The sequence below is a fragment of the Bos grunniens genome, chromosome 9 (assembly GCF_055505025.1).
Source record: "Bos grunniens cultivar Pamir isolate PY7600 chromosome 9, Bosgru_T2T1.0, whole genome shotgun sequence".
Taxonomy (NCBI): domain Eukaryota; kingdom Metazoa; phylum Chordata; class Mammalia; order Artiodactyla; family Bovidae; genus Bos; species Bos grunniens.
The window spans coordinates 63,682,130-63,709,926 of record NC_141173.1 but is presented as its reverse complement, the minus strand read 5'-3'; the positions used below and the strand labels follow the sequence as shown (position 1 = coordinate 63,709,926).

The following is a 27,797-nucleotide window of genomic DNA, read 5'->3' as shown; positions in this document are numbered from 1 at the left end:
TCTTTGCAACCCCATGGACTATAAAGTCCATGGAATATCTAGGCCAGAATACTGGAGTGGGTAGCCATTCCCTTCTCCACGGGATCTTCCCAACCCAGGGATCGAACCCAGGTCTTCCACATTGCAGGCAGATTCTTTACCAGCTGAGCCACAAGGGAAGCTCAATATATATGTATGGAGTTTCCATACATATATGAAAACTATGCTCTCCACAGTGACTACACCAATTTACAGTCCCACCAACGGTGTAGGAGGGTCCCTTTTCTCCACACCCTCTCCAGCATTTATTGTTTACTATTATTATCTTCAAGTTTTTGGAATAGTTTGAGAAGTATAGTATAAGTTCTTCTTTATATATTTGGTAGAATTCCACAGTGAAGCCATCTACTCTTGGAGTTTTGTGTGTGATGATTTTTTAAAATTATAGACTCTGTTTCACTTCTAGCAATTGGTCTGTTTAATTTGTCTGTTTCTTCTTCTTTTTCAAAAAAATTGAGTAGAGTTGATTTACAATGGCATGTTAGTTTCAGCTATAAGCAGCATCATTCAGTTATACGTATAAATGTATAAAAGGGTAACCGACCACCATCACCAATATGTATAAATGTATTAATTCTTTTTCAGATTCTTTTCCCATTTAGGTTACTACAGAATATTGAGTAGAATTTCCTGTGCTATACAGCAGGTCCTTGTTGATTATCTGTATTATATATAGTAGTGTGTGTATGTTCATTCCAAGCTTTTAATTTATCCTTCTCTCCTACTTCCCCTTTGGTAACTATAAGCTTGTTTTCAAAATCTGTGAGTCTGTTTCTGTTTTTTAATGAGTTCATTTGTATCATTTTTAAAAAAAAATTAGATTCCACATGTAAGTGATATTATTGCCTGTTTCTTCTTGACTCAGTCTTAGCAAGCTGCATCTTTCTAGAAATTTGCCCATTTCTTATAGGCTGTCCAATTTATTGGCATATAACTGTTCCTCTTATGATTTTTTATATTTTGTAGTATTGGTTTTATTTCTCCTCTTTCATTTCTTATTTTGTTTATTCAATTAAATGAGACTCAATTTTAAGCAACTATTATGCTATGTAATATTAGTAAGAAATTCCATGAATATACCATGCTTGAAATTGTTTATTAACTTAGATGTTAAAATATCCCCTTAAGGGGAAAGCTTATTCTCTTACATCAGTAAAGGAATATTAAGAGTGAGCTAATGTTTCTTTCTCATTTGATACTTCTGATAGAATGGCTTTCTGGTGTATTATTTCTGTTTTATATTAGTGACAGGTCGCAAATGGCTTGATTTCTAGTAAGAATTACTTATTTTATATAAAATATTCAGTGAACCAGGGAGGCAACTTCTTTTAACTTTGCTTCAGGAAGCCCAAGTCTTGCTGTTACTTTCATTCCACTGTAGGATTTCCTTCTTTAGTGCTCTGCCCTATTTCAAGTATAGAAAGAAACAGAACGCTTACAAGCACTCAACTGTCTACAGCTTTGGTGCATCATTTAGAAAGTAAGAATCATTTTTCACTGAGTGCTGACTGGCACAACACAGCAGGGGAGTAAAGCCGAAAAGAGAAACCGGGAGAAACTTGTGTGTTCTCTACGCTTGGGTTTCCTGTCAAACGAGTAAAAGCAGGAATTAAAAAATGAATCGAATGTGCTTCAAATAAACCTTTGAAAGATTAAAGTCAAAACATCAGGTTTTAACTTCCAAGTGATCGATATGTATCGCTCCTCACAGAGGAATTAGAAACTACTGTGTACATATTTATTTGAGGTTGTAGGTCTGTAACTATCAAAACTAGTTTATGACAAACAAGATGTTGGAGTATTTTGTATTTTTCATTTACTCAAGCCATATATATATATATATATATATATATATATATGACTCAAAAGGTTACTTTTAAAAGGGTAACCGACCACCATTACTATCCTGTATAAAGTTTTTGCACTAAGAATTTTCCGTTACTCCAAATACTTTCCCTTTAAAACACAGTACCCCTAAAGTCCCTAGTTGTGTTAAAGATGACTGCATGTATGCACCTTGCAGTGTGTCGTGCAGGATGTCCAGAATATCTGTAGTGATGGTCTTGGTGAATTGAAGCCTAAGCCCTCCATTTCCACCTCGGAACTCATAAAGCCATTTTTTGCTACAGTTCTTTTGGAAAATAACTTCCTTTGACACACTTGCCACTGTTAAGTTTCTATTTGGGGTGGGGGGCATATCTTCTCACATCTTTAAAATTTGAAATTGTTTCTTAGTTGCTCTTGATGTCGAGTGATTACTATTTTTTTTGTTTTGTTTTGCTTCCAGTGGCATAACATGCTTCTATTATATTGGATCTTTGATCTCTTTAGAAACCCACTTCGGGCCACTAAATATGTTTCTAAGTTTTGGCCATCAGCCTTCTCATTGTATCCTCTACTTTGGCCATCTCATCCATTTTCATGGCTTTAATTTTTATTTTAATTTTTAGAAACCTGACTCCCAAATCAATATCTCCAAACTGAACTTTTCCCTTCACACCTCCACCTGCCTGATAGACAGCATCATCTAGATGTTGTGCTGGCATCTCCATCCCAAAAGGAACCCATCAAAATCCCCTCCCACACTTGCTCTCACCTGTGTTAAGCTTTCTTGCTTGCTTATTTCTGTTCAGGGTATTACTGCCCTTCCAAGTTTTGGCTTCCAAACCTTGAGTTCAGCTTTGACCTTTTGCTTCCCCTCTCTTGTCTGTCCCACAGCTGTTCAAACTTGCCTATGAAATCTTTCCATCACTTCTCTTCTCCCTTCCCAATGTTGTATCCCAGCAGCTCTCATAAATCTCTCCCAGGAAGAAGTTTCTTAATTAGCCTCTTTGCCTTCTGTCTCTTCTATTTTGTCCTAAGGATTCCCAGCTAGAGCTGCTCTTGTAAAGAACAACTCCAATTTTAAGACAACGCAAGGTGGCTCAGTGGTAAAGAATCTGACACAATGCAAGAGACATGTGGAAGACGTGGGTTCGAGCCCTGGGTCAGGAAGATCTTCTGGAGGTCAGTGGCAACCTGCTCCAGTATTCTTGCCTGGGAAATTCCCATGGACAGAGAAGCTTGGCAGGCTACAGTCCAAGGGGTTGCAAAAGGATCAGACAAGACTTAGTGACTAAACAACAAGTTCAGATTTGAGCCCCCAAATCTGGAGTAAGCTAAGGGTGGAGGATTAGTTAAGCCACTTTATCTTCAATTCACTAGTTCTTATTTATAAAGTGGATAATAATAATTTCTATAAGCTATCATTATAGTTGCAATTACATGAAAATATGCACATAAGATGATTTTTCCTGGCAGTTTTGGTCTTCCCAGGTGGTGCAGTGATAAAAAATCCACCTAACAATGCAAAAGATGCAGGAGACAGAGCTTTGATCCCTGAATTAGGAAGATCCCCTGGAGAAGAAAATGGCAACTCACTCCAGGAATTCTTGCCTGGCATTTTATTATTAATAGCACTCAGTAGATGGTAAGTTAATTATCATGTCACTTTGCTGCTCAAAATTGTCAGTAGACTGGCAGTCCAGTGGTTAGGACTCCATGTTGTCACTGCCAGTGGAGGTCTGATCCCTGGTCAGAGAAGTAAGATTCCTCAAGCCGTGAGGTGTGGTCAAACAAAAAATTATCAGTGGTTCTGTAATAGTCACAGCTCTAATCTACCTTTCTAGTGCTGAATCCCACTTACTGGACCCTCACAAACTATTTTCAGTCGTACGTGCTAAACTGTTCTCTACACATTTCATTTACCTAATATGTTTCTTAATTTCTCGTTTGTCTCATGGTTGTTTATTTAATTTCCCCTATCTCAGTCAACATTCTGTTAATTACAACTGACTTATATACCTTTCACAGTGAAGTTAAGTAAAAAGGGATATTATTAACTCAACCATGGGAGTCAATCAGGGACTACAAGGATGTCAAGCCTCATGGAAAGCACCTCCTTGGTCACTGGCTTTTGGGGACCCCACGGGCTCCACTTCTTTCTACACATCAGCTTCATTTCCTGCCCAGCAAGTTGGCTTTCTCTGCCTCTTCTTCTACCTGCAGCAACTCACCTCACAGGTGTATGCCTCACTATTTCCATCCACTCAGTTTCACACACAGATCAAGTGACTCTGCATTCCAACTGCAAATTTCTGGGTCAAAGAGTCATTACAATCAGGTACAACATGAGGGCAGATTGCCTCAAACAATCTGAGTGGCCAGGGCCCATCCTGTGTATTCCAGGCAGTTCTCAGAGCAAATCCATTCAGGGTAAGATGTTCCAAAGACAGTTAATATCTCAGAAAATAAGATCAATAGGGTATGATCCCTTGGACTACAAGGAGATCCAACCAGTCCATTCTAAAGGAGATCGGTCCTGGGTGTTCTTTGGAAGGAATGATGCTAAAGCTGAAACTCCAGTACTTTGGCCACCTCATGCGAAGAGTTGAGTCATTGGAAAAGACTCTGATGCTGAGAGGGATTGGGGGCAGGAGGAGAAGGGGATAACAGAGGATGAGATGGCTGGATGGCATCACCGACTCGATGGACATGAGTTTGAGTGAACTCTGTGAGTTGGTGATGGACAGGGAGGCCTGGCGTGCTGCGATTCATGGGGTCACAGAGTCAGACACAACTGAGCGACTGAACGGAACTGAACTGAGGGTATGAGTAGTGTCTTCTTATCTTTACATTTTCTCATCATTCTTACAAATTGTGACATCCATAGACCCTTTCAATAAATGTTCGTAGAAAGATCTGAAATTTTCTATTGTGAGTTTGCTAAAAGCAATACCAATATTAAAAGTGAAGTTAAATTTATAATTTACTTAGTCTGCAGAGAAAGATATAGACTTGAATGGGAGCTCCAAGACCTCATAATGCAATGGAAATTTTTGCCAAAAAGTGAAGGCCACATGAAAAGAGGCTCAGTGTCACCAATTATTAGAGAAGGCAAAACAAAACCACAATGAAGTACCACATCACACTTGTCAGAATAGTCATCATCAAAAAGTCAACGAATAACATACTGGAGAAGGTGTTGGGAAAAGGGAACCCTCCTACACTTTGGTGGGGATATAAATTGGTACAGCCACTACAGAAAACAATGGAACTTCCTTCAAAAAATATTAAGTAGAACTATCATATGACCCAACAATTCCATTCCTGAGTATACATCTTGACAAGGGAGAAAATTCTAATTTGAAAAGATACATGTATCCCTATGTTCATAACAGCACTATTTACCATAGCCAAGACACAGAGCAACCCAAATGCTCATTAATAGATGACTGACTTAAGATGTGGTATGAATACACACACACACATACACAGGCACACATACACAATGGAATGTTACTCAGCCATAAAAAAGAATGAAATATTGCCATTTGCAGCAACATGGATGGACCTAGAAAATATTATATTTAGTGAAGTAAGTCAGAGAAAGACAAATACTATATGATAGCTCTTATATGTGGAATCTAAAAAAGAATACAAATGAATGTATATACAAACCAGAAACAGACTCACAGACTTATAGTTACCAAAGGTGGGGAGAACAGCTGATAGGCACAAAATTAACATATGCAAACTACCATAAGTAGAGCAAGTAAGTAACAAGGGTTTATTGTATAACACAGGGAAGTATACCAAAAACTTGTTACAACCTATAATGGAATATAATTTGAAAAAATACTGAATGCCTGTGTTGTACAACTGAAACTAACACAATAATGTCAATCGACTATATTTCAACTTAAAAAAAGATGCTCAATTCGACTCAAAATTTAAGAAATGCTCATCAAAATATGGTACTATTTTTAAATGATGAGATTGTTTTAAAGGCTTGACAAAACATAGTTCTACTAAGGAGTCCTTGAAAATGGGTTCTTTTCAACACCTTTCTAAAGTGTTGATGGGACTGTAGCTGGTCCAACATTTAGGAAGCACAATTTAGCAACATCTGACGAAATTAGGATCACAAATTATTTTGATTTAACAATTCTTTACTAGGGAAATTATCCCATTCATATTTACCTATTCAAATAATCAAATATATGCACAAGGAAGGTCACTGCAGCATTTTTATATTAAAAAAAAAAAAAAGAAAAAATAACCTAATTGCCTATCAGAGAAATGGTTAATTGAATTACCTTCATTTATACCATGGACTATCATATGCCCATTAAACAGAATCCTGATATGGAAAACTTGTAAATAAATTACTGAGAGAAAAAAACAAAATGGAAAACCATCCAACTAAGTGGCATGAATAGATTTGTTAAGAAAATAAGAGTAGTAATAAGCATACATTGCTTATATATACAGAAGAAATTTTTTTTTTTTTTTTTTTTTGGTCACTGCATGGCTTGCAGAATCTTAGTTCCCCAACCAGGGATTGAACCTCAGTTCCTGGCAGTGAGAGTATGGATTTCTAACCACTGGATCACCAGGGAAAATAATATTTTAAGACTAAGTAAACCATTGCTGAGCCAAGTAACAGGGTGGGACTTGATCTTGGAGGTTAGAAATGGAGGAAGATGTTTATTTTTTATTTTATATCTTTATTTTCTGGTTGAAAATTTTATGCAAACACAAATTATATTTATAATTTTAAAATTAATGGCACCTAATTAGCAATCAAAAGAAGTCTCAGAACCATGGATATTTGGAATTTACAAATCAAATTTAAGTCTTTCTTCCCTGTCCACTTGCCCTTATATGTATAAAAAGATGCATTTTAATAAGACTGGTAAATGCAGGGAAATTTTTGAACTCTCTTCTCCTACCCCTCACACCACTTCTCATAGGGCTGTTAAAAAGTAATCATGTTCTTCTCCTTAACAAGAAGCTTTTCTGGGGATGCATGAGGAAGAGGTTCAAAAATTCATATTTATTAAAAACACACCTCCCACAAGCTTCACATTGAACTAGGAGCTTAAGAGTTAAATGATTCACAAAACAAAGGCTTTGAATAATAGGATGATTAGAGCAAATTTAGAGGAGTTGGCTATAACTTTTTTGAAAATATGATTTGTGCCCACTGGTGGGTGGGGCAAGAAAGAGGTTATTTAGGCTTTTTTTTCTTTCTTTTTTACAAAATAGGTACAATGGCCATGAGTCAGAGGGAAGGAGGGGAAGGTAGAAATTCGGTAACTCTACGTCTGGAACCATATTATTTGAAGGATCCCAAAGTGATGGTTAGAAATGCAAATTTCTAGAGCCCAACTTCAGTCCATTTAATCAGACTTTCTAGAGGTGTGGCCTGAGAATTTGCATTTAGGTCAAAATTTTCAAGTGAATTTATGCACACTAAAGTTTTAGAGTTTCTCCTGTAAAGAGTATTCAGATACTGAAGAATAAATCGTATCTGGAGTCAGATGTAATCTTCTTACATTAATTTTTCTCTTTAGAATTCTAGGAAGGTGGTAAGGTCCCATATCAAGCACTGCACTAGATGACAGTGAGTGAACTCATGGTGAAGAAATTGAGAAAAGATTCGATTATGTTAAAAAACAATCGGACTGGAAATTTAGAATCTCTTGCTGCTGCTGCTGCTAAGTTGCTTCAGTTGTGTCCAACTCTGTGCGACCCCATAGACGGCAGCCCACCAGAGCAGATGATTAAAAAAAACAATATTGTGACAAAATGTAAGAGCAAAGACAAAATTAAATCAGATCTAAAGCACAGTTTGTTAACGAGAAAGCTAGAGCCTGCGTTTTTGCAGTTCATCTGATATAGTGTAACAACTGAACATCCATCTTGCCATCTTTTGATTCTACTTGCCATAACTTTTGATTATAGATAATTTGGTTGACAAAACACGAATTCCCCAAAATATTTGAAAGGCAGCTGCAAATAGGTTCTTAGAGGTGTGCTGTGCTAAGTCGCTCACTTGTGCCTGACTCTGTGACCCCATTGACTGTAGCCTCCCAGGCTCCTCTGTCCATGGAGATTCTCCAGGCAAGTATACTGGAATGGGTTGCCATACATTTTTCGAGGGGATCTTCCCAACCCAGGTATCGAACCCAGGTCTTCCACATTGCAGGCAGATTCTTTACCATCTGGAGAAGAGCATGGCAACCCACTCCAATATCCTTACTTTAGTTCAGTTCAGTCACTCAGTCATGTCTGACTCTTTGCAACTCCATGGGCTGCAGCATGCCAGGCCTCCCTGTCCTTCACCAACACCCGGAGCTTGCGCAAACTCATATCCATCTAGTCAGTGATGCCATCCAACCATCTCATCCTCTGTCATCCCCTTCTCCTTCCTGCTTCAATCATTCTCAGCATCAGGATCTTTTCCAATGAGTCAGTCCTTTGCATCAGGTGGCCAAAGTATTGGGGTTTCAGCTTCAGCATCAGTCCTTCCAATGAATATTCAGGACTGATTTCCTTTAGGATGGACTGGTTGGATCTCCTTGTAGTCCAAGGGACTCTCAAGAGTCTTCTCCAACACCACAGTTCAAAAGCATCAATTCTTCAGTGCTCAGCTTTCTTTAGGGTCCAACTGTCTTATCATGTATGGATAAGACTAGTCATCTAGTCTAGTTGACTAGACGGACATTTGTTGGTAAATAATGTCTCTGCTTTTTAATTCGCTGTCTAGGTTGGTCATAACTTTTCTTCCAAGGAGCAAGTGTCTTTTAATTTCATGGCTTCAGCCACCATTTGCAGTGATTTTGGAGCCCCCCAAAATAAAGTCTCTTACTGTTTCCCCATCTATTTGGCATCAAGTGATGGAACTGGATGCCATGATCTTAGTTTTCTGAATATTGAGTTTTAAGCTAACTTTTTCACTCTCTTCTTTCATTTTCATCAAGAGGCTCTTCAGCTCTTCTTCACTTTCTTTTTTTGTTTGTTTCAGTTTTTTTTTTTTTTTTACAGGAAATAGCATTTATTGGTGAGCATGATTAAGGAGGAGACAGCGCTGATGCTCATGAGTGCAGGGCCCGCCATTTGTCCAGGAGACCACGATTAGAGATGTATTTGACCCCACAGCTGTCCAGGATGAGTCGCTTTTCTGCCACAAGGTTTTCAAATTCATCTGTGTTGAACTTGGTAAATCCCCACTTCTTGGAGATGTGGATGTTCTGGCGGCCAGGGAACTTGAACTTTGCCCGGTGGAGGGCTTCAATCATATGCTCCTTGTTCTGCAGCTTGATGCGGATGGACATTATGACCTGGCCAATGTGGGCCCTGGCCACTATGCCCTGGGGCTTTCCAAAGGCACCACACATACCTGTCTGGAGTCTATCGGCTCCAGTGCAAGACAACGTCTTGTTGACGCAGATGACATGAAAGAAGTCGAGCCACACTCGGATGTGAAAACCATCTTTGCCACAGCTTTTCACCATGTGCTTGTTGGCACAAATATAGGCAGCCTCCAGGGCTTCAGAGGAGAGCTGCTCATACTCATATGACACCATGTGGCCCCAGAGTGGGAACTCATCCACTTTGGCTTGCTTACGCCCCAAGTCAAAGATGCAGATCTTAGCATCAGGGACACCTCAACAGAAGCAGGACTTTGGGTATAGCTTGTTCTTCCAATACCCGTAACACCGGGTGGGGAGACAGCCCATGGCGACACCAGGATCTTCAGTGGCATGCTGAAGGGAAAGAGCTCTTCTTCACTTTCTGCCATAAGGGTGGTGTCATCTCCGTATCTGAGGTTATTGATATTTCTCCTGGCAATCTTGATTCCAGCTAATGCCTCATCCAGCCCAGAATTTCTCATAAAGTATTCTGCATATAAGTTAAATAAGCATGGGGACAATATACAGCCTTGATGTACTCCTTTACCTATTTAGAACCAGTGTGTTGTTCCATGTCCACTTCTGTTTCTTCTTGGCCTGCATAAACATTTCTCAGGAGGCAGGTTAGGTGGTCTGGTATTTCCATCTCTTTAAGAATTTTCCACAGTTTGTCGTGATCTACACAGTCAAAGGCTTTGGCATAGTCAATAAAGCAAAAGTAGAGACTTTTCTTGGAGAAGGCAATGGCAACCCACTCTAGTACTCTTGCCTGGAGAATCCCGTGGACGGAGGAGCCTGGTAGGCTGCAGTCCATGGGGTCGCTAAGAGTTGGACACAACTGAGCAATTTCACTTTTCACTTTCATGCATTGGAGAAGGAAATGGCAACCCACTCCAGTGTTCTTGCCTGGAGAATCCCAGGGACGGGGGAGCCTGGTGGGCTGCCGTCTCTGGGGTCACACAGAGTCGGACACGACTGAAGCGACTTCGCAGCAGCAGCAGATGATACTTTTCTGGAACTGTCTTGCTTTTTCCATGATCCAACAGATGTTGGCAATTTGATCTTTGGCTCCTCTGCCTTTTCTAAAGCCAGCTTGAACATCTGGAAGTTCATGGTTCATGTACTGTTGAAGCCTAGTTTGGAGAATTTTGAGCATTACTTTATTAGCGTGTGAGATGAGTGCAATTGTGCGGTAGTTTGAGCATTCTTTGGCACTGCCTTTCTTTGGGATTGGAATGAAAACTGACCTTTTCCAGTCCTGTGGCCACTGCTGAGTTTTCCAGTATCCCAGTTTGCTGGCATATTGAGTGCAGCACTTTCACAGCATCATCTTTTAGGATTTGAGATAGCTCAACTGGAATTCCATCACCTCACTAGCTTTATTCATAGTGATGCTTCCTAAGGCCCACTTGACTTTGCATTCCAGGATGTCTGGCTCTAGGTGAGTGTTCATACCATTACAATGTGGTTATCTGGGTCATGAAGATCTTTTTTGTATAGTTTTTCTGTGTATTCTTGCCACTTTTTCTTAATATCTTCTGCTTCTGTTAGGTCCATACCATTTCTGTCCTTTATTGTGCCCATCTTTGCATGAAATGTTCCCTTGGTATATCTTACTTTCTTGAAGAGATCTCTAGTCTTTCCCATTCTATTATTTTCCTCTATTTCTTTGCACTGATCATTGAGGAAGGCTTTTTTTAATCTCTCCTTCCTATTCTTTGGAACTCTGTATTAAAATGGGTATATCTTTCCTTTTCTTCTTTGCCTTTCACTTCTCTTCTCTCAGCTATTTGTAAGTCCTCCTCAGACAACCATTTTGCCTTTTTGCCTTTCTTTTTCTTGGGAATGGTTGTGATCACTGCCTCTGGTACAATGCCATGAACCCCCATCCAAAGTTCTTCAGGGACTCTGTCTATCAGATCTAATCCCTTGAATCTATTTGTCACTTCCACTGTATAATCATAAGGGATTTTGTTTAGGTCATATCTAAATGCCTGAAGTGAAGTGAAGTCACTCAGTCATGTCCAACTCGACCCCATGGACTGTAGCCTACCAAGCTCCTCAGTCCATGGAATTCTCTAGGCAAGAGTACTGGACTGGGTTGCCATTTCCTTCTCCAGGGGATCTTCCCAAACCAGGGATTGAACCCGGGTCTGCCACACTGTAGGCAGACACTTTACCGTCTGAGCCACCATTCTTGCTTACAGAATGGACATAGGAGCCTGCTGGGCTATAGTCCATAGGGTTGCAAAGAGCTGGACACGACTGAAGCAACTTAGCATGCACACAGTGTTGAGAGAGGACCATTACTCACTCTGTAAAGTCTAGGATATTTTTGATAATATGAGGATAAGTATAAATCCATTACCTATGACCGCCCAAAATGAATTGAATTTAGTTCAATGGGCATTTATTGACTGCTCATTTTTACCTTAAAATGTGTCAAGGAATATTAGAGAAGGGAGCCTGGATATAAGACACAATCTCTACCCTCAAAGGGCTTACAGGCTCATGAGCATAGACTGTAATAAAAAGCAAGATAAGGGATTTAAAATCAAAATGCAGTAAATAATAGATTGAAGCTATAGGAGTATTGAAGAGTGGTTATTTCTGTATGGAAAGTGGGGAGGGGGGGGCGGTGCATGTGAACTAAGGGAAAGCAGAACAAATCAGTCAACTCTACTTTGGTGACAGATATATCCAGACTTTTACTCCACTACCAAGATAAAGGAAGACTTATCAGAGGAGCCCTGATTACAGAGGGTGTGGTTGAGAGAATGAGGATGTGGAGAGAGGAATCATGAGTAAATGAACATTTTTGTAAAGGTGTGATAGAGGGTAAGCACCTAGTGGGAGTGATCTGGTCCAGTGTATGAACAGAATATTAAACACTCAAATTGACATTATTATTAGTTGTTATATTGAAGAATATACCTGTACGAATCACAGAAATCAGCAAAACTCCTAAGAAGTTGATGTCCTAAAATAGTAAAAGAAACCTGTGCATTTCCAAGTTCATCACACTTTGACAGACCTGTTTTTAAAAATCCAGATACCACAAAAGTGATATTCTTTCATGGATTTTCAATGAGGTAAAGGAAATGCAATGATTAATACTTAGAAATAAGAAAAATGCACTTTTTATATTGCCTTTCTAAAGGCAATTTCTATATTTCTTCTCTGGACAGACACTGTGAATCAACACAAGCATTCCCTGAGACAGCATAGACCACATTTATGATTTCAAGATTTTATTTTGCTTTATCTTGCCATTTTTTTTCACCTAGGTTAATATGTTTGAATAATTGAGGCTTTTTTTCTTTAGAATGCTATTACTCTTTCTCACCTGCACTGGGCTTTTCCTCGTGGAAAGAAAGACAAATCCAAATAGGCAATACAAATATCCCTCTTCATTAACTACTTTTTCATTTAAATATATCCCCTGGAGAGGGAATGGCTACCCACTCCAGTATTCTTGCCTGGAGAATCCCATGGACAGAGGAGCCTGGTGGGCTATGGTTCACGGACTGAGCAACTAACACTTTCACTTTTTCACTTTCATTTAAATATATATGCTATCTTCCTTCTGGGAAGAATTCAAGGACTCGAAGTAATCCCTTTAAATGCGGGCCCAGCGTTCCCGGTGCCTTTGGCATCGTTTCAGTGTGCGGCACAGCACCTGCCTGTTGTTTTCAACTTTGGACTCCACTCTCTGCTGTCTCATGAAAAATGTTTTCCTCGGAAAAGTGTGGTGTGTTTTTTACCGATTCCAAGAGACCGTCAACCCATGCTCCTTCTTTGTGTCTGCACACAATGAGTGATTCCCAGACTCCGGGCGGCGTGGGGTGGGGAGCGGGGGATACTTTCTACCGGACCGATCCCCAGACAGACTCCAGCCCTCACCTCAGAGATTCAGAAGGCGGCCTGTCGGGCCTGGCGGCCCAGCCCCTCGGAGAAGAGCAGGTAGAGCCCACCGGAGACCCAGCAGCCGTGCCCGCGTCTGGGCCTCCGCACGACAAACTCTAGCATCCCCGCCGCTCCCTTGAGAGGCTCCAGCATCCCTCGGCCTGGAGATCCCGGGCGGTCGCGACTCCTGAGCCAGGATCCACAGTGGTTCCGCGGACTCGATCCGCAGGGCTGGGTGGAAGAGCCGCGCCGCCAGATGTCCGGGCTGCGGCTGCTAAGCGCCGGCCTCCGGGCAGCGAGCTCCCTGCCGCGGAGTGGGGACCCGAGGACAAGGCTAGCCGAGCGGATCGGAGGCAACCTCAGTCCGGCTCCAGCCCCATGCACCTTTCCGGTCGCCCCAGGAGAAAGCCGGGGAAGGGAGAAAGGGCGGCGGGAGGGCGGCGTGCCCTCCTCCCTCTGCTGCCCGCGGGCTCTCCCAGCTTGCCGGGATTGCTCTGCGCCCTGGGGGCCTCAGCCCTGAGCCATCCGCCGCGCCAGCCGCAGCCCGGGCGCGGCCTTCTGGCTCTGTTAGCAGGCACAGCCCCACGCCCTTCCGGATCCCAGGCTCTGCTATTTCAAGAATTTTAGGGGGGAAAATGTGCACTGGCGAGGTGGGGGCCCACGCAGCCTGGGAAACTCGTGAAGCAGGCTGGCAGGCGCGGCCTGGATGCAGTGACCTCTGCCCCCTAAGGGTGTCCCCAGCTTTGCTGATCGCAGGGGTGGAGTGGTGGTTTTTTTCTGTCTCCCAAATTTACTCTGAAATCGAGTCTCTGGTGAGTGAAGGTCCACATGATTATATCACGTCCATAGCAGTCGCGCTGTGTCCTATATGGGTACGGGGTACTCGCGACGCAGACACTGAGGTCCCCAGAGACGCTGAGTCTCTCGGCCCCAGGGCTTATGCTTGTTTTCTGGATGGAACAGGCCTCCGAATTCCTCCAGGAACGTCTCAGTAAGTAGGGGTGGGTGTGCGTGTGTGTGCAGTGATTCCTATGACCTCACAGGTGTGTTATTAATATAAGACCAAATAGACTTAAGTGCAATAATACATCGTGTACTTGTAGATACCTTTTTGAATAGATAATGAAATTTCTGCGATCTTGAAGATCAACTCGTCAAAGCATAGTATTTCCAGTCCTCGTTTAATTAAAAAACCTGCATTCTGTAGAGATTCGATGGATGTGTCTAGCTAGCACCTTTGGAGTTCCAAATTGAATCTCCATTCATTTTCACAATGGAACACTTGTCAGAGAAACTGCCATAGCAGGTTACTCTTCCTCAAAACTGTAAGCTGCCTCCAGACAGGGATAGTTTTCATTCATCTTTGATTTTCCCCTGCGCAAAAGTACTCAATAAATGATTGTTAAATGATTACACCACACCCTCCAATCCTTACATGTTCTATAAATTCTAAAGGAGGAATGTAGGAATGGGGCGGGGGGGGGGGATGAAAGATACCAAATAAAAGTGAACGATTTAGTAGTCCAAGTTGGGGCACATTTGCAAGACAGTGATAATGCTTAGAATCAATTTGTTAATCAAATCTTTTTGGTTTTAGGACTATCATGGGCAGGAAGTGGAAATGATCCACATTCTCCGGCTTTTTTTTTATGCCAATAAGTGGATACATTTCTTTGGGATATATTTTGCTTTCTTCTCTTTTTTTTTTCTTTCTTTCTATATATTAGGTGTGGTGTAAGCCATTATACTTGAAAGTATGCCTTGCTGGCTTTTGAAACCTTAGATGTTTTGGATTTACTGGTAGCTAATCTCATATTTCTCACTTTTTATATTTTCACTGGCATCCTACCATAACATACATTGGCGAAATCTGGTTTAGATACCTAAAATACTTCACTTGGGCACATGACCTACAAATACTAAAATCCATTAGCTGCCTTTATTGTTGCTTTTTAGCTCTCAATGATACTTTTGTATCTTTGTTCCTTAGCCTTTGAGTGTACTCCACAGACTTTTCTATTCCTAAATATCTGAAGAACCTGTGTTGTTAATAGGTAATATCAGCACACACATACTGTATTATTATTTAGCTGATAATAATTTTCATAAAGGATTCATTTTGTGCCCACTCATATAATGGCAGTTAAACATTGCCATCACTGATGCATTATAAAACATTCATTCTGGACAACACACTGTCTAGAATGTTTTCTACTAATACTAGAAATCTCTAGATACCTCATCACTATCATTGTTTCTGAATTTCTGTAGACCAGTTGTAAGGAAGATAAGCCTTTTGTCTAATTTTAGACTACTAAAAAATATTTGTTTTAGTCTGAACTTTAGGCTTAAGCACTTGAATTTTTGTACTACTTTTACTGTTTTGTTCAAGTGCCAAGTATCCATTCTTCTCAGGTTGTAAATAAAATATGGTTCAGAATACCATCTCTATTTGCAGCGCCAGGAAAAACTGCTGTTAAACTTATAACTCGATAACCTTATTCTTTTAGCAATTTTACCTCCGTTGTGATTTTTAATGAAGTCCTTATTGCTTTTTTTTTTTTTCCTTGACCTACTTTCAAGAGCTTTCATATACAACGTGTTTTCAGTGATGGTGATTTCTGTAGTGTGTAGGAGAGTCTTAAATCGCGGTGGAACAGATTAGTTGGCTATCATTTATTCCATAAATGTCTTCGTGGTTTCAAATCACCTGGTTCCAACGTCCACAGTTTCACAGTCTGTAATCTTTTAAGCTCTGCTTTTCATGGGTTTGCTCCGTTCTCCAAACTGAGGACTGACTGGACCTCATTCTGCTGTGATCCAATTGTTACTTTTCTTTGTTGCCTCCACCCCCTAGAGATTGTATTTTCAAGGGAGATGCGTTCTTGGGGCTGCAGAGGAGAGTGGGACGAGATCTGGTACCTCAGGCAATAGGAGGAGATCCCTCCTTCGCATGCCGGTGAAAAGCTGGGGACAATTTTGACAGTTCAGTCTCGCTTTTGCTCTCGGGCTTGTGGTCCATGGGTCGGTTTTACCTGCTCCCACTTCGCCTGCCTCTGGCCTGCCTTCGGGCCAATAGCAAATGCAGCCCTTACTCCACCCCACCCAGAGCGCTCCCTCACCCGTTCTCTTGGGGAACTGGGGCATGTGTCCGTAGAAGACTTCGGGGACTGGGGAAAGCCACGCCGGGATTCGGACGCTCGAAAGGGCAGCCCCTCCCTAAGCTTTTCCCCGCGTCGCGGCACCCACGTGACCGAGAACAGGCCTCCACCGGCCCGCCCCTTTCGTCCGCTGCTGCCCACTTCCCGCTCGCGGTAAGTAAACCGCGGTTTTCCGCACCGCCCAACCCCGCCCTCCTCCTTTCCCCTTCCCTTCACCTCCCTCCGGCTCCCTCTCACCACTCTACCCGCCCCCATCCTCCCCACCGGGCCCTTTGTACGTGCTCGGCGGCGTGCGAGCGCGCCCGGCACGTGACCCCGCCGAACGTGGCATTGTGTTATCACGTGACCCAGGTGCGTACGCGACGGAGCGGGGTGTGAAGATGGCGGACGAAGAGGCCGAGCAGGAGAGGTTGAGTCGCGGCGGAGGCGGCTGCGCCGCGGAGCTGCAGCGCCTAGGCGAGCGGCTCCAGGAGCTGGAGCGGCAGCTGCGGGAGAGCCGGGTGCCGGCCGTGGAGGCGGCCACGGAGTACTGTCAGCAGCTGTGCCAGGTGAGGGCGCCTGGGGTCCCCTCCCCCTTTCCCCCTGCTAGAGGGGGAAGAGGGCGAGCGAGCGCCTGGCGGCCGAGCGGTGGTCGGCGCTGCCTTGGCATCGTCGGCGCCGCCGCCCTGGCGGGAGCGGCGAGTACCAGGAAGACGCCTTTGTGTGGTTGCCGTTGTGGCGGTTGTTGTCGGCTGGGGGAAGGGAGTTGTGGTCAGGATGGAAAATCCCCCCTCCTCTTTCCTTCCCCGAACTCGGGACTGCGCGGTCCCCGAGACCGAGAGATGCAGACGGCGAGGTCTGGAGCCCTCCCCTCTGTGGGAGAGGGTAAGCGTGGAATGGAGGCCAGGTTCGCTTCCTCCTCTTATTGTGCACTGGGGATTACCGCGCCCCGCGCCTCTGCGCCCCTGCTTCCCACTCCGACGGGCCTGCGCCCCCACTGGTTTGATTCCTTTGCCTCCGCTAGCTTGCTTTCATCCGTCCCGCCCCCCGGTCCCGTTCTCGCTGTCTCCCGGCCTTTGTTGTTCGAGTTTCGCTTTAGGACTGAAGGGGCCTTTGTTGATGTTCCGAGGAGCAGTCCCCGCCGACCCCTTCTAGCCTGCGATACCTTCGGGGGTAGGGGGGCGGAGATTGTCCCCTCCTGCCTTTACTTGCTAGGAGCCCCGCTTCCATGGTAGAGGTTGCTCTCCTCGGCGGAGGAAAGCTGTGTGTGTATCCTAGGGTCGAATGTCTCTATGGGGTGGTTCTCCAGAGTCCGGTTCTCTTTTGCTTTCACCCTTGGAGGAGTGTGTTTTCCTCTCTGCCCTTCCTCCCTCGTCTACCCACCCCCTATCACTTAGAGCCGTCCCTGTTTGGCCTCCCGGTGGAACGGAGATGATTATGTGGACCCGTGCTCAGGTCAGTTTCAGGCCTTACCCCCTTTTTTTTTTGCAACAAGGACACTGCTTTCCAGTAACTGCGTTCTAACCAGAATTTGGAATGTTAATAGCACTGTTTGATAGAAATCGGGGAGTTTGTGTCTACATTTGGACTTGATTACATACCCTCCAGTTAAGTTTGAATTTCAAGGTGCTGCTGCTGGCTATGGTGAAAATTTTGGTTAGATTATTTTCTTGAGGAAGCAAAAGAATTTATACGGGTCGCATTTCGAGTTAGCTTGTGAACACATTATAGAGAAGTTGTTTCGGAAAGATACTTAACTTAAGGTGGAACAATGGTGGGCCGTTTTAGCATATCAGAGTCATCACATTTTCACTTAATTTTTAGCCTCCACGTTCTGAAATCTTTACAAGATCAGGGATACTTGATACCATACTCAAAATTCTCCATTGTTGTTTGCACCTTGTTGTCACAGATTATTTGATAGTGGTTCATTTTCTTGAAACAAGCAAACCAAAAACAACTTTGTGAGACCGCAAGATGACTTTCTGGGAATAAATGCTATGTGAAAGCCACCCTGTTAAAGTAATATAGGTCTGGTGAATACCTATGGCATAATTAGAGATTATGTCATTCCTTTGAATCCTAGGTTTAAAGAATTGTTGAAATTTACTAATTTCACTATCCTGACTGTAACCACTCATTCCTAATTGGCCTTGTAGATATTAAAGTTTACTTAGATTTTTTCTTTTAAAAAGCCACAAAACTTTAGTAAGATATGCATAAAAAGAGCTCTTTCATTTGTAAGTGAAGTTAGCTTTTTAGTCCGTGAAAAGTGTATCTTAGCTGAAAGACATTTTTCAGGTAGCAGTTCCCACTGATGGATTTAAGGCTGATTACTGTAAATACTCTTGACCAGCTGTAATTATAAGCAGAATTAATAATTCTGGGAAAGTGAAGTCTCATGCAAGTCGGTCTTCATCTGGAGGGTGTGCAGCATAGAGAGTTGTCACTTTAAAATGATTTTTCATGTATGAAGCAGTCTTCCTTTTTTGTCAACATGAAAGAAATTTCCTGTAGCAGTTTTAAGTGTTCAGTCTTAAAACATGTACTTTGTTTATACTGACCAGTGCTACTTGAAATAGTAATAAAACAAATGCTGGGTTTGTGAATTTCAAAAATAATGAAGTATTGCAGGCACTAAAATCCCGCAATAATGTAACTGCATTTAAAAGTGGTCTCCATTATTTGAATATGAGGGTGTATCTGATGTTTCAGATCCGCTATAGAACATTTTCTTTATGTGTGTGTGTATATATATTTGGTTACCTGTTTGGTCTTGCCAGATGGGAGGTAACTGGAAACAATTGTTTCTTTAAAATTGTATCATAGCCGTTGTTACTTAATATTTCAGATAGGAATTGAGCAGAACAATGGTTAACAAACAATTACAGAATTTATTAGAGCGGTCTAAAAACAGTGCTAGAAATACTAGGAGCTAGAAATTGCATCTACCTTTATTATTTAGCTTTTTCTCTCAGGTTTCCATGTAAAACTGGGATATTCACATGCTTCAGGAATGCAAAGATGAATAAATATTTGTCAGAGTTAGTGTGCTTCAGAGTTAACATTCTCTGAGTGTTGATGCTTAGTGCTTGTGTAATCCTCATTGTTGCATTTATTTTAAAATACAACTTAGTTTATATCCTGAATTTTTTACCTCAACAAAAGGTGAATTCTGGAGAATGAAGTGAAACCAACAGAAATAAAGTTGCTTACTCTTTTCTGTTACAGATTTTTCTTTCTTTTTGAATGAGGTATAGGAGAGTAACAGATTTCTTGAGTTCTGAGAACTCTTTCATTTCTAAAATAGAAATGAAAAATGTTTAAGTTCTTCTTATTGTTAACAGTATTGTTTTGCTCTTTATATTGGGTTGCTTCCTGGAAGCATGCCTCACTTTTACATGAGCATTTGCTTTAAGCTTAAAAGGAAAAGGAGGGGAAGATGGTAGAGGATGGGTACATGGGAGTGTCAGTAAAGAAAAATCTTAGATTTCTTTATATCTTTATAAGCTAGTTGTAATCTGGATAATGCTTACTTTTTAAAAAACCAAATTAGAATAAAAATATCTGTTATCATTATTATATATAAAAACTGATTGTAGTTGGGACTTGGGACTCTTTATTGTATTAGACTAGACCAGCATTCACTCACGCATTCACCATTATTATTGAATACCCGCACCGTGGACCAGGTAACCATGAGTGTGGTCCTTGGTCACAAGGATTCTACAGTCTCTGGAGAAAGACAAATAATTGCAGCAAAGTGTGATTTATATCTTTTATACGAAACACTGTTTATTTGGAAGTTTCAGCAAAGGCATTCCAGTAGAAGAATTGTTCTGAAAGGATTTTAAAATGACTGTTCATTTAAAAAGTTATGCCATTGTAATAGTTGAAGAATGAGTTGTTGGAGCATGGTGTCTGTTGACAGCATTATATACTGGACTGGATGACTGCTTGATGAATGAGTAATGACTGTTTTTTGGTTATTATCAAAACTGATGACCATTTTTAAATTTTTTTTTAAATTTTATTTATTTGGCTGCGCCAGGTTCAGTTGTGATATGAGATCTTCAATCTTCATTGCTACATGTGGGGTACTTAGTTGTGGCATGCAGGATCTAGTTCTTGAGTTGGGAGTGTGGAATCTTAGCCAGCGGACCACTAGGGAAGTCCCTAATAATTATTTTTAAAGGTGGAATTGCTGTTGTGGAAATTCAGTTGCATATCATACACACACACACACACACACATATCTCATACCTTTGTTCATACCATAATTCATATAAGCAGTGCTTCTCAACTAGGCATAGTGCTTTTCCCACTGCATTTCTCCCTTCAAGGACATTTGGAAATATGTGGGTCAGTTGTTTGGTTACTCCAGTGACTGGGGTTGTGGTAACTGGCCTTTAGTGCTCATGGGCCATGGATGCTACATTTTCTGAAGTCACCAAGACAGTTGCACACCATTGAAATGTACCGCTTTGCCTAAAGACCCACAGTTCCCTTTTGAGAAACAGTGGCAAGAAAGAAAAGGAATATATTCATGTTTTTGGTTGTTATATTCTTTTTACATTAATATATAGGTATATTAGGCTTTCCTGCTGGCTCAGACAATAAAGAAACCACTTGCAATGCTGGAGACCTGGGTTTGATCCCTGGGTTGGGAAGATCTCCTGAAGGAGGGCATGGCAACCCACTCCAGTATTCTTGCCTGGAGAATCCCCCATGGACAGAGGAGCCTGGCAGGCTACAGCCCACGGGATTGCAGAGTTAGATATGACTGAGCAACTAGGCACATAGGTATATTAAGAAATGTAGTTAATCTGGAACAGATCCAGGCCAGAGCTTTTTGACCGTTGTGTAAGTGCACACTGAGCTTCAGTGCACATTGAACGTGAGCATTTCTACTTTCTTAGCACAGATTACAAGCAATTACTTAAACGGTAAAGCATCTGCCTACAATGCGGAAGACCTGGGTTTGATCCCTGGGTCAGGAATATCCTCTGGAGAAGGAAATGGCAACCCACTCCAGTACCCTTGCCTGGAAAATCCCATGGACGGAGGAATGTGGTAGACTACAGTCCACGGGGTCACAAAGAGTCGGACGCGACTGAGTGACTTTCACTTCACTTCACTTAAACAATTACTCAAACAATTCACTTTTACTAGGTTAAAAAAGGTGACAAATTCAGCATACTTAGTTGACCTGATTAAAGCAGAGATTTGACCTTTTGATATCACTGAAATTCTGTGCTTATAAGATGATACAGGAGACTAGTAAGATGTAAACAAATAAGATTTAAATATCACTCTAGGTACATCCTTGGCGGTCCAGTGGTTAGATTTCTGCTTCCACTGCAGGGGGCGTGAGAGTCAATCCCTGGTCTCATAGGTGAGCTAGGATCTCACATGCCAAGTGGCAAAGCATTGTTCCCTCCCCACCCCACCTCCCCAAAAAAGAAAAGATTTAAATGTCACTTCAAGATGACAGTTGAAGAGAGTCAAAAGGCTGTGTATCACTAATATACTTGCTTTATTTTTTATTCTCTTTTTAAATTGAAAATGTGGTATGTTAAAATGATTTTTTAAAAGACGAACACTGAAAACTTGATCTCCTTCCCACCCTAGGTGTCCAGTCACCTTCCACAAAGACAGTCCCTTAATAGTATTTTATGGATCTTTCCAGAAATGCCATTTACTCTTTTAAGAAAAAATTTAAAAATGAAGGCATAGTGTACAGTCCATCTTTGTTTCACAAAAAAAAAAAAAAAAGGTATCTGAGAGCATTTTGTAGCTGCACGTGTAAACCTGTGGCTTTCTGTTTTAAATTGTATATTGATTCTAGTCTGTGTCTTAATCAGTTAATTGTTGGTGATTATTTAAAAGAATAATTTAATTTCACCTGCAGTAGTTTCAGTAGAATTCAAAATAGGTAGTAAGCACCTCAGCCTGGGGTATCAGAAGGCTTTATTGAAGAGATGGGATTTGACTTAGACCTTAATGCCTTTATTAAAACTATGTTTAGTGCCTTATTGGTGTAAGAAACAAAAATGAAATTAAAACTGTTGAGAGCTACTCAGTTAAAATTGTGCAGTTACAGTATATCTTTGTATATGTTTCTTTCATCTATTTGATACAAGTTGATTCTTTTGTCTGCATGTTTTGCTTCCTTTTAATTGTAGTGGCAAGAATTTTGAAAATTCTTAAAGTTCTCCTTGAGAAACCAGACTTGATTGATAGAGACTATCTTAATTTGTAGGTCACTTCAAATCAGAAGAAAAGATGGCTTGCTTGTTAATTAGTGATAATTACTTTAGGTATTGAGGGAGTAATAAGTCATTTAAACTTCAAAAGTTTAGGTAATGCTCAGGGGAAATAATTTAAGTGTTCATAATTAGAATGATTGCATGCTAGAGACATTAAATTCCGCTTTCCAGAATATACTTTTACCAGTTTTAGCAAAGGAAAGCTTTACCAAATTTTGCTTGTCTCCTTCTTAACACTTTTTGGTCCTAACTTAAAATAGGGGAAGGGAAGATGTATTCTGCAGTTGCTATTCATAATATTTTATATTACTAACTTGCAAAACCAAGGATTTTTAAAAATACATGGTCTTAACTATGAAACTGCCGCTGCACTTACTTTCCTTGAGATTCTTTCAAAGTTGAGAAATTACATTATTTTTCTCAACTCCCACACAAATTCAGTTCATAAAATTAACCAACCAATATGTGAGTAGCCTTGCTTCTAAAATGGAAAGTTTACTTATTATTAATGTGTTTGTCAGATACCCTGTGTAACTTTTAACTATGTATTTTCCAGGAGAGTCTCTTGATTCATTGTTTATCTTTTAGCACTTAGAGTTGCACAGTGCACCTCATTAGAAAAAATGTTACCTTTCTCGCCTTACCTATATTTAGCCAAGATTTGTTAAAATTCAATCAATTACATATATATTTTTAAATTTATTTTAAACAAATATTTAAATTCCTCTTATGTGGGAGCACTAAGAGAGCTATGGAGACTTGTAGCATAGAGTTTACAAGATCTGGCACATATATTCATAGTTAAGTAATACTATTAGATAGTAAAGTACCTGGTGATACAGTAAATAGAGTGTGAATTAAGAAAAACTAGATGGAAATGGCAACCCCACTCCAATGTTCTTGCTTGGAAAATCCCAGGGACGGGGAAGCCTGGTGTGGTGCCGTCTATGGGGTCGCACAGAGTCGGACACGACTGGAGCAACTTAGCAGCAGCAGCAGAGCATTTTGAAATTACTTAAATTAACTAAAAATTGAACAGGAAAGGAAAGCACTGTTTATGTTGGGTCTTAAATGTGGGTAACTAATGTTAGAAGGATGAGAATAAACCTCAGAGAACTGGAACAACTTTGGCATCTTGGAGAAAACGTCAGGGGCTGAGATGAAAAATAGGATAGAAAAGGTAGATTAGAACCAGCTTAAGGGTGTAAGATCCAAACCAAGGACTTTTAACTGATCTTTGTAAGTATAGATGATGTATAGTTACCGTTTTCTGAAGACTTGCGCTTCCAAGTTTGAGGTCCTGGCATATTTAGAAGTTCAGAATCTTACAGCCTTTTTTTTTTTTTTGAAATATCCTGTATCAGTTAATGCCAGGTAACTACTCAACTACAGTGGTGCTAAAAGAGTAGCCCGTTTTTATTATTGTTATCAAGTTTATGGGTCTGATGGATAGTTCTGCAGTCAGCTGGTTGGTTGTCTGAACTGAATGATCCCAGATGATCCCACTCATGTCTTGCGGTTGGTAGTTTGGTTGAGGAGCCCCAGTTAAGTTGGCTAGTCTCTGCTCCACTCTTACCCTCTACCCTCTAGTGAGGTAGCCTCAATTTCTTCACTTTGCAGCAGGAATGCCAGTTCCCTCAAACAACTGCTTTCCAAGCTTCTGATTGTGTCATCACCCACTGGCTCAACAAGTAGTCAAAATCAGCCTCTTTGGGTATAGGGAGATGTGATTTTTCAGGGACCAATTTTATAACAATCTGTGACATATCCTGATGGTGTAATTACTCACCTAGAGCCAGACATACTAGAATGTGAAATCAAGTGGGCCTTAGGAAGCATCACTACAAACAAAGCTAGTGAGGTGATGGAATTCCAGTTGAGCTATTTCACATCCTAAAAGATGATGCTGTGAAAGCGCTGCAGTCAATATGCCGGCAAATTTAGAAAACTCAGCAGTGGCCATAGGACTGGAAAAGGTCAGTTTTCTTTCTAATCCCAAAGAAAGGCAGTGCCAAAGAATGTTCAAACTACCACACAATTGCACTCATCTCACATGCTAGCAAAGTGATGCTCAAAATTCTCCAAGCCAGACTTCAACGGTACATGAACCGTGAACTTCCAGATGTTCAAGCTGGTTTTAGAAGAGGCAGAAGAACCAGAGATCAAATTGCCAACATCTGTTGGATCATCGAAAAAGCAAGAGAGTTCCAGAAAAAAACATCTATTTCTGCTTTATTGACTATGCCAAAACCTTTGACTGTGTGGATCACAACAAACCGTGGAAAACTCTTCAAGAGATGGGAATACCAGATCACCTGACCTGCCTCCTGAGAAATCCTTATGCAGGTCAAGAAGCAACAGAACTGGACTTGGAACAACAGACTGGATTCAAATCGGGAAAGGAGTACATCAAGGCTGTATATTGTCACCCTGCTTATTTAATGTATATGCAGAGTACATCATAAGAATGTATGGACTGGATGAAGCACAAGCTGGAATCAAGATTGTCAGGGTCAATAACCTCAGATATGCAGATGACATCACCCTTATGGCAGAAAGCGAAGAAGAGCTAAAGAAAAGAGCCTCCTGATGAAAGTGAAAGAGAGAATGAAAAAGTTGGCTTAAAACTCAACATTCAGAAAACTAAGATCATGGCATCTGGTCCCATCACTTAATGGCAAATAGATGGGGAAACAGTGGAAACAGTGACAGATTTTATTTTGGGAGGCTCCAAAATCACTGCAGATAGGGACTGCAGCCATAAAATTAAGACGCTTGCTCCTTGGAAGAAAAGTTATGACCAACCTAGACAGCTTATTAAAAAACAGAGACATTACTTTGCCAACAAAGGTCCATCTAGTCAAAGCTATGGTTTTTCCAGTAGTCATGTATGTATATGAGAGTTGGATCCTAAAGAAAGCTGAGTGCTGAAGAATTGATGCTTTTGAACTGTGGAGTTGGGAAGACTCTTGAGAGTCCCTGGACAGCAGGGAAATCAGCCAGTCCATCTGACAGGAAATCAGTCTTGAATATTCATTGGAAGGACTGATGCTGAAGCTGAAACTCCAGTACTTTGGCCACCTGATGTGAAGAACTGACTCATTGGAAAAGACCCTGATGCTGGGAAAGATTGAAGGCGGGAGGAGAAGGGGATGACAGAGGATGAGATGGCTGGATGGCATCACTGACTCAATGGACATGAATTTTAGTAAACTCCGGGATTTGGAGATGGACAGGGAGGCCTGGCATGCTGCAGTCCATGGGGTCGCAAAGAGTTGGACGTGACTGAGCAACTGAATTGAACAGAACGACATATCCCACTTGGGTTTATTCTCCACTGCAATTCCGGGCACTTTTATGGATCAGATTTTTATTCTGTATAGCCCCACCTCTGCTTTCTTCTCACATATATTCTGTGATATTCAAAGATGTTCAAAGATTATTAGATTTTCAAAGCATATCTAATTGCCCCTTTTCTCTCTGGTTGGCAAAAAGCATTTCATTCCTGCTTTCTAATCTCAGTCTCCAAATAGAAAGGCACCCCACCCCATCATTGTACCTTTGAAAAATGTATGGAACAATCTCTCATTTCCCATGGTTCTTTACCTTAATGTTAAACCTAGTCTGTATTTGGTGTTTTGTGTTGTCTCTCTGCCTTACACAATTTAATAATATAGTTATTGTCCTAATGTTTGAACTTATTTTTTCTTAACTGATCAACTTCTTTTAACCTGTCATTCAGTTTGAAATTCTCCTGACATCCTGCTTTTAACCTTCTACCTCAGTGACAGTCCAGTACTCATGACAGTTTTTTTCAGGTTTGTGTTTGCAGAAACTCAAGAGTCTGCAGATTTTAGAGTTACTCAGCTCAGTAAGATGTGACTTTTTTTTATGGCATCACTTAGTTGTCCACTGAAACAAGATTATCGGACAGAAATACTTACCTTTACTATGTGTAATGCATTCTGTATTCATTTATTATTTTTTGAAAGCTGCTGTTGATTTTGTGATCCACTAATACATCATAACCAACAAATTGGAAAACACTACTTTCGGGGAATTTCTGGGCACAATTCACTAATAAGCACAAACCCAGATAGCCCTTTGTTGTAAGGTGGCCTTCTAGTCTAGTTGATTCAGAACATGCATACATTTTTATTTTAGAGGAGCATCAAAATTAAAATATAATTTAAAATTTCTTATAATGAATGCTAAAAACCCAACATATGTCCAGGGAATTGGTTTGAGAAATGTTGGTACATAGGCTCAAATCCACACTGAAGCTTGAGCCCAGTGATCTCCATGCTTTGTTACTACTTTTTTTTTAACACTTTCACTATTCACCAGGAATTTTCTGCTCCATCTAAATTGTTCATTCCTCATTTAACTGCTTTTGTGACTTTGTTCAAAGGAGCAGTGTTATGCAGTGAAAAGTCAGATGTCTTTTGAGTTCAAATAGGAGGTCTCCAGCAATCCACACAAGGTTTTACTCATACTTTGTCTGGGGTGAGGATGAAGCTTGGCATTAGAGACTAGACCGAACAGATTGAAGAGGAAAAGAATTAATGTTCAATGCAGGCACTATTAGATGCTTTACTAACAGTGAATTGTTTAATCTGAAGACCTATGAGGTCATAGGATTAAGAACTGTTTAGTCTGTTTAAATGTTTGTTTACCCAAATTGCCTCTTAAGATCTCATCTTTGCTATATAATGCTTGTTCATTATGACATTGATTTATCAGAAAATGTTCAGTGTTGTCAGGCATTTGTTTAGGAAGACTGAGCTATGTGGATAAATGGTCAAAATGAAGCAGTTCTTTAAAACATGATTTTCAAATATATGGATAATGTATTCGTGTGGAAGATTTGGCATCCTAGTGATGCCTGACATATAGGCAGTGTTATAGTGTGTGTTCAGTTACCTAGTCATGTCCAGCTCTTTGCAACCCCACGGACTGCAGCACACCAGGCCTCCCTATCCCCTCACCATCTCCAGAAGTTTGGTAGGCAATGTTATTTATGTTCTAAGTTTATCACTCCTAGATACAAGCTTTATTTACTTTTTTTTTTTTTTACTATTATTTATTTGTCCGGATCGGGTCTTAGTTGTAGCATGTGGGATCTTAGGGTATTTGGGCTCAGTAGCCGTCATGCGGCCTTCGTTGCTCTGCGGCATGTAGGATCCTAGATCGAATCTGAGTCC

At 41.1% G+C, this 27,797-nt stretch overlaps 1 protein-coding gene and 1 pseudogene across 5 annotated transcripts in view; one reads left to right on the top strand and one right to left on the bottom strand.

Moving 5' to 3' along the window:
* Nucleotides 1-9,156: 9,156 nt before the first annotated feature.
* Nucleotides 9,157-14,592, bottom strand: LOC147366042 (large ribosomal subunit protein uL16-like; annotated as a pseudogene). Its single transcript, XR_015133172.1, has one exon. The product of XR_015133172.1 is annotated as a large ribosomal subunit protein uL16-like (transcript).
* Nucleotides 14,593-16,702: 2,110 nt separating this feature from the next.
* ZNF292 (zinc finger protein 292) overlaps nucleotides 16,703-27,797 on the top strand; it is a 95,681-nt gene continuing 84,586 nt past the window's right edge. For all 4 annotated transcript variants that reach the window (XM_086317826.1, XM_086317824.1, XM_086317825.1 and 1 more), the window contains exon 1: nucleotides 16,703-16,893. Coding sequence is in view for 1 of the 4 variants with exons in the window: in XM_086317823.1 (XP_086173949.1) it covers nucleotides 16,726-16,893 (168 nt within the window). In the remaining 3 variants the exon portion in view is untranslated. The remainder of the gene's footprint in view (nucleotides 16,894-27,797) is intronic.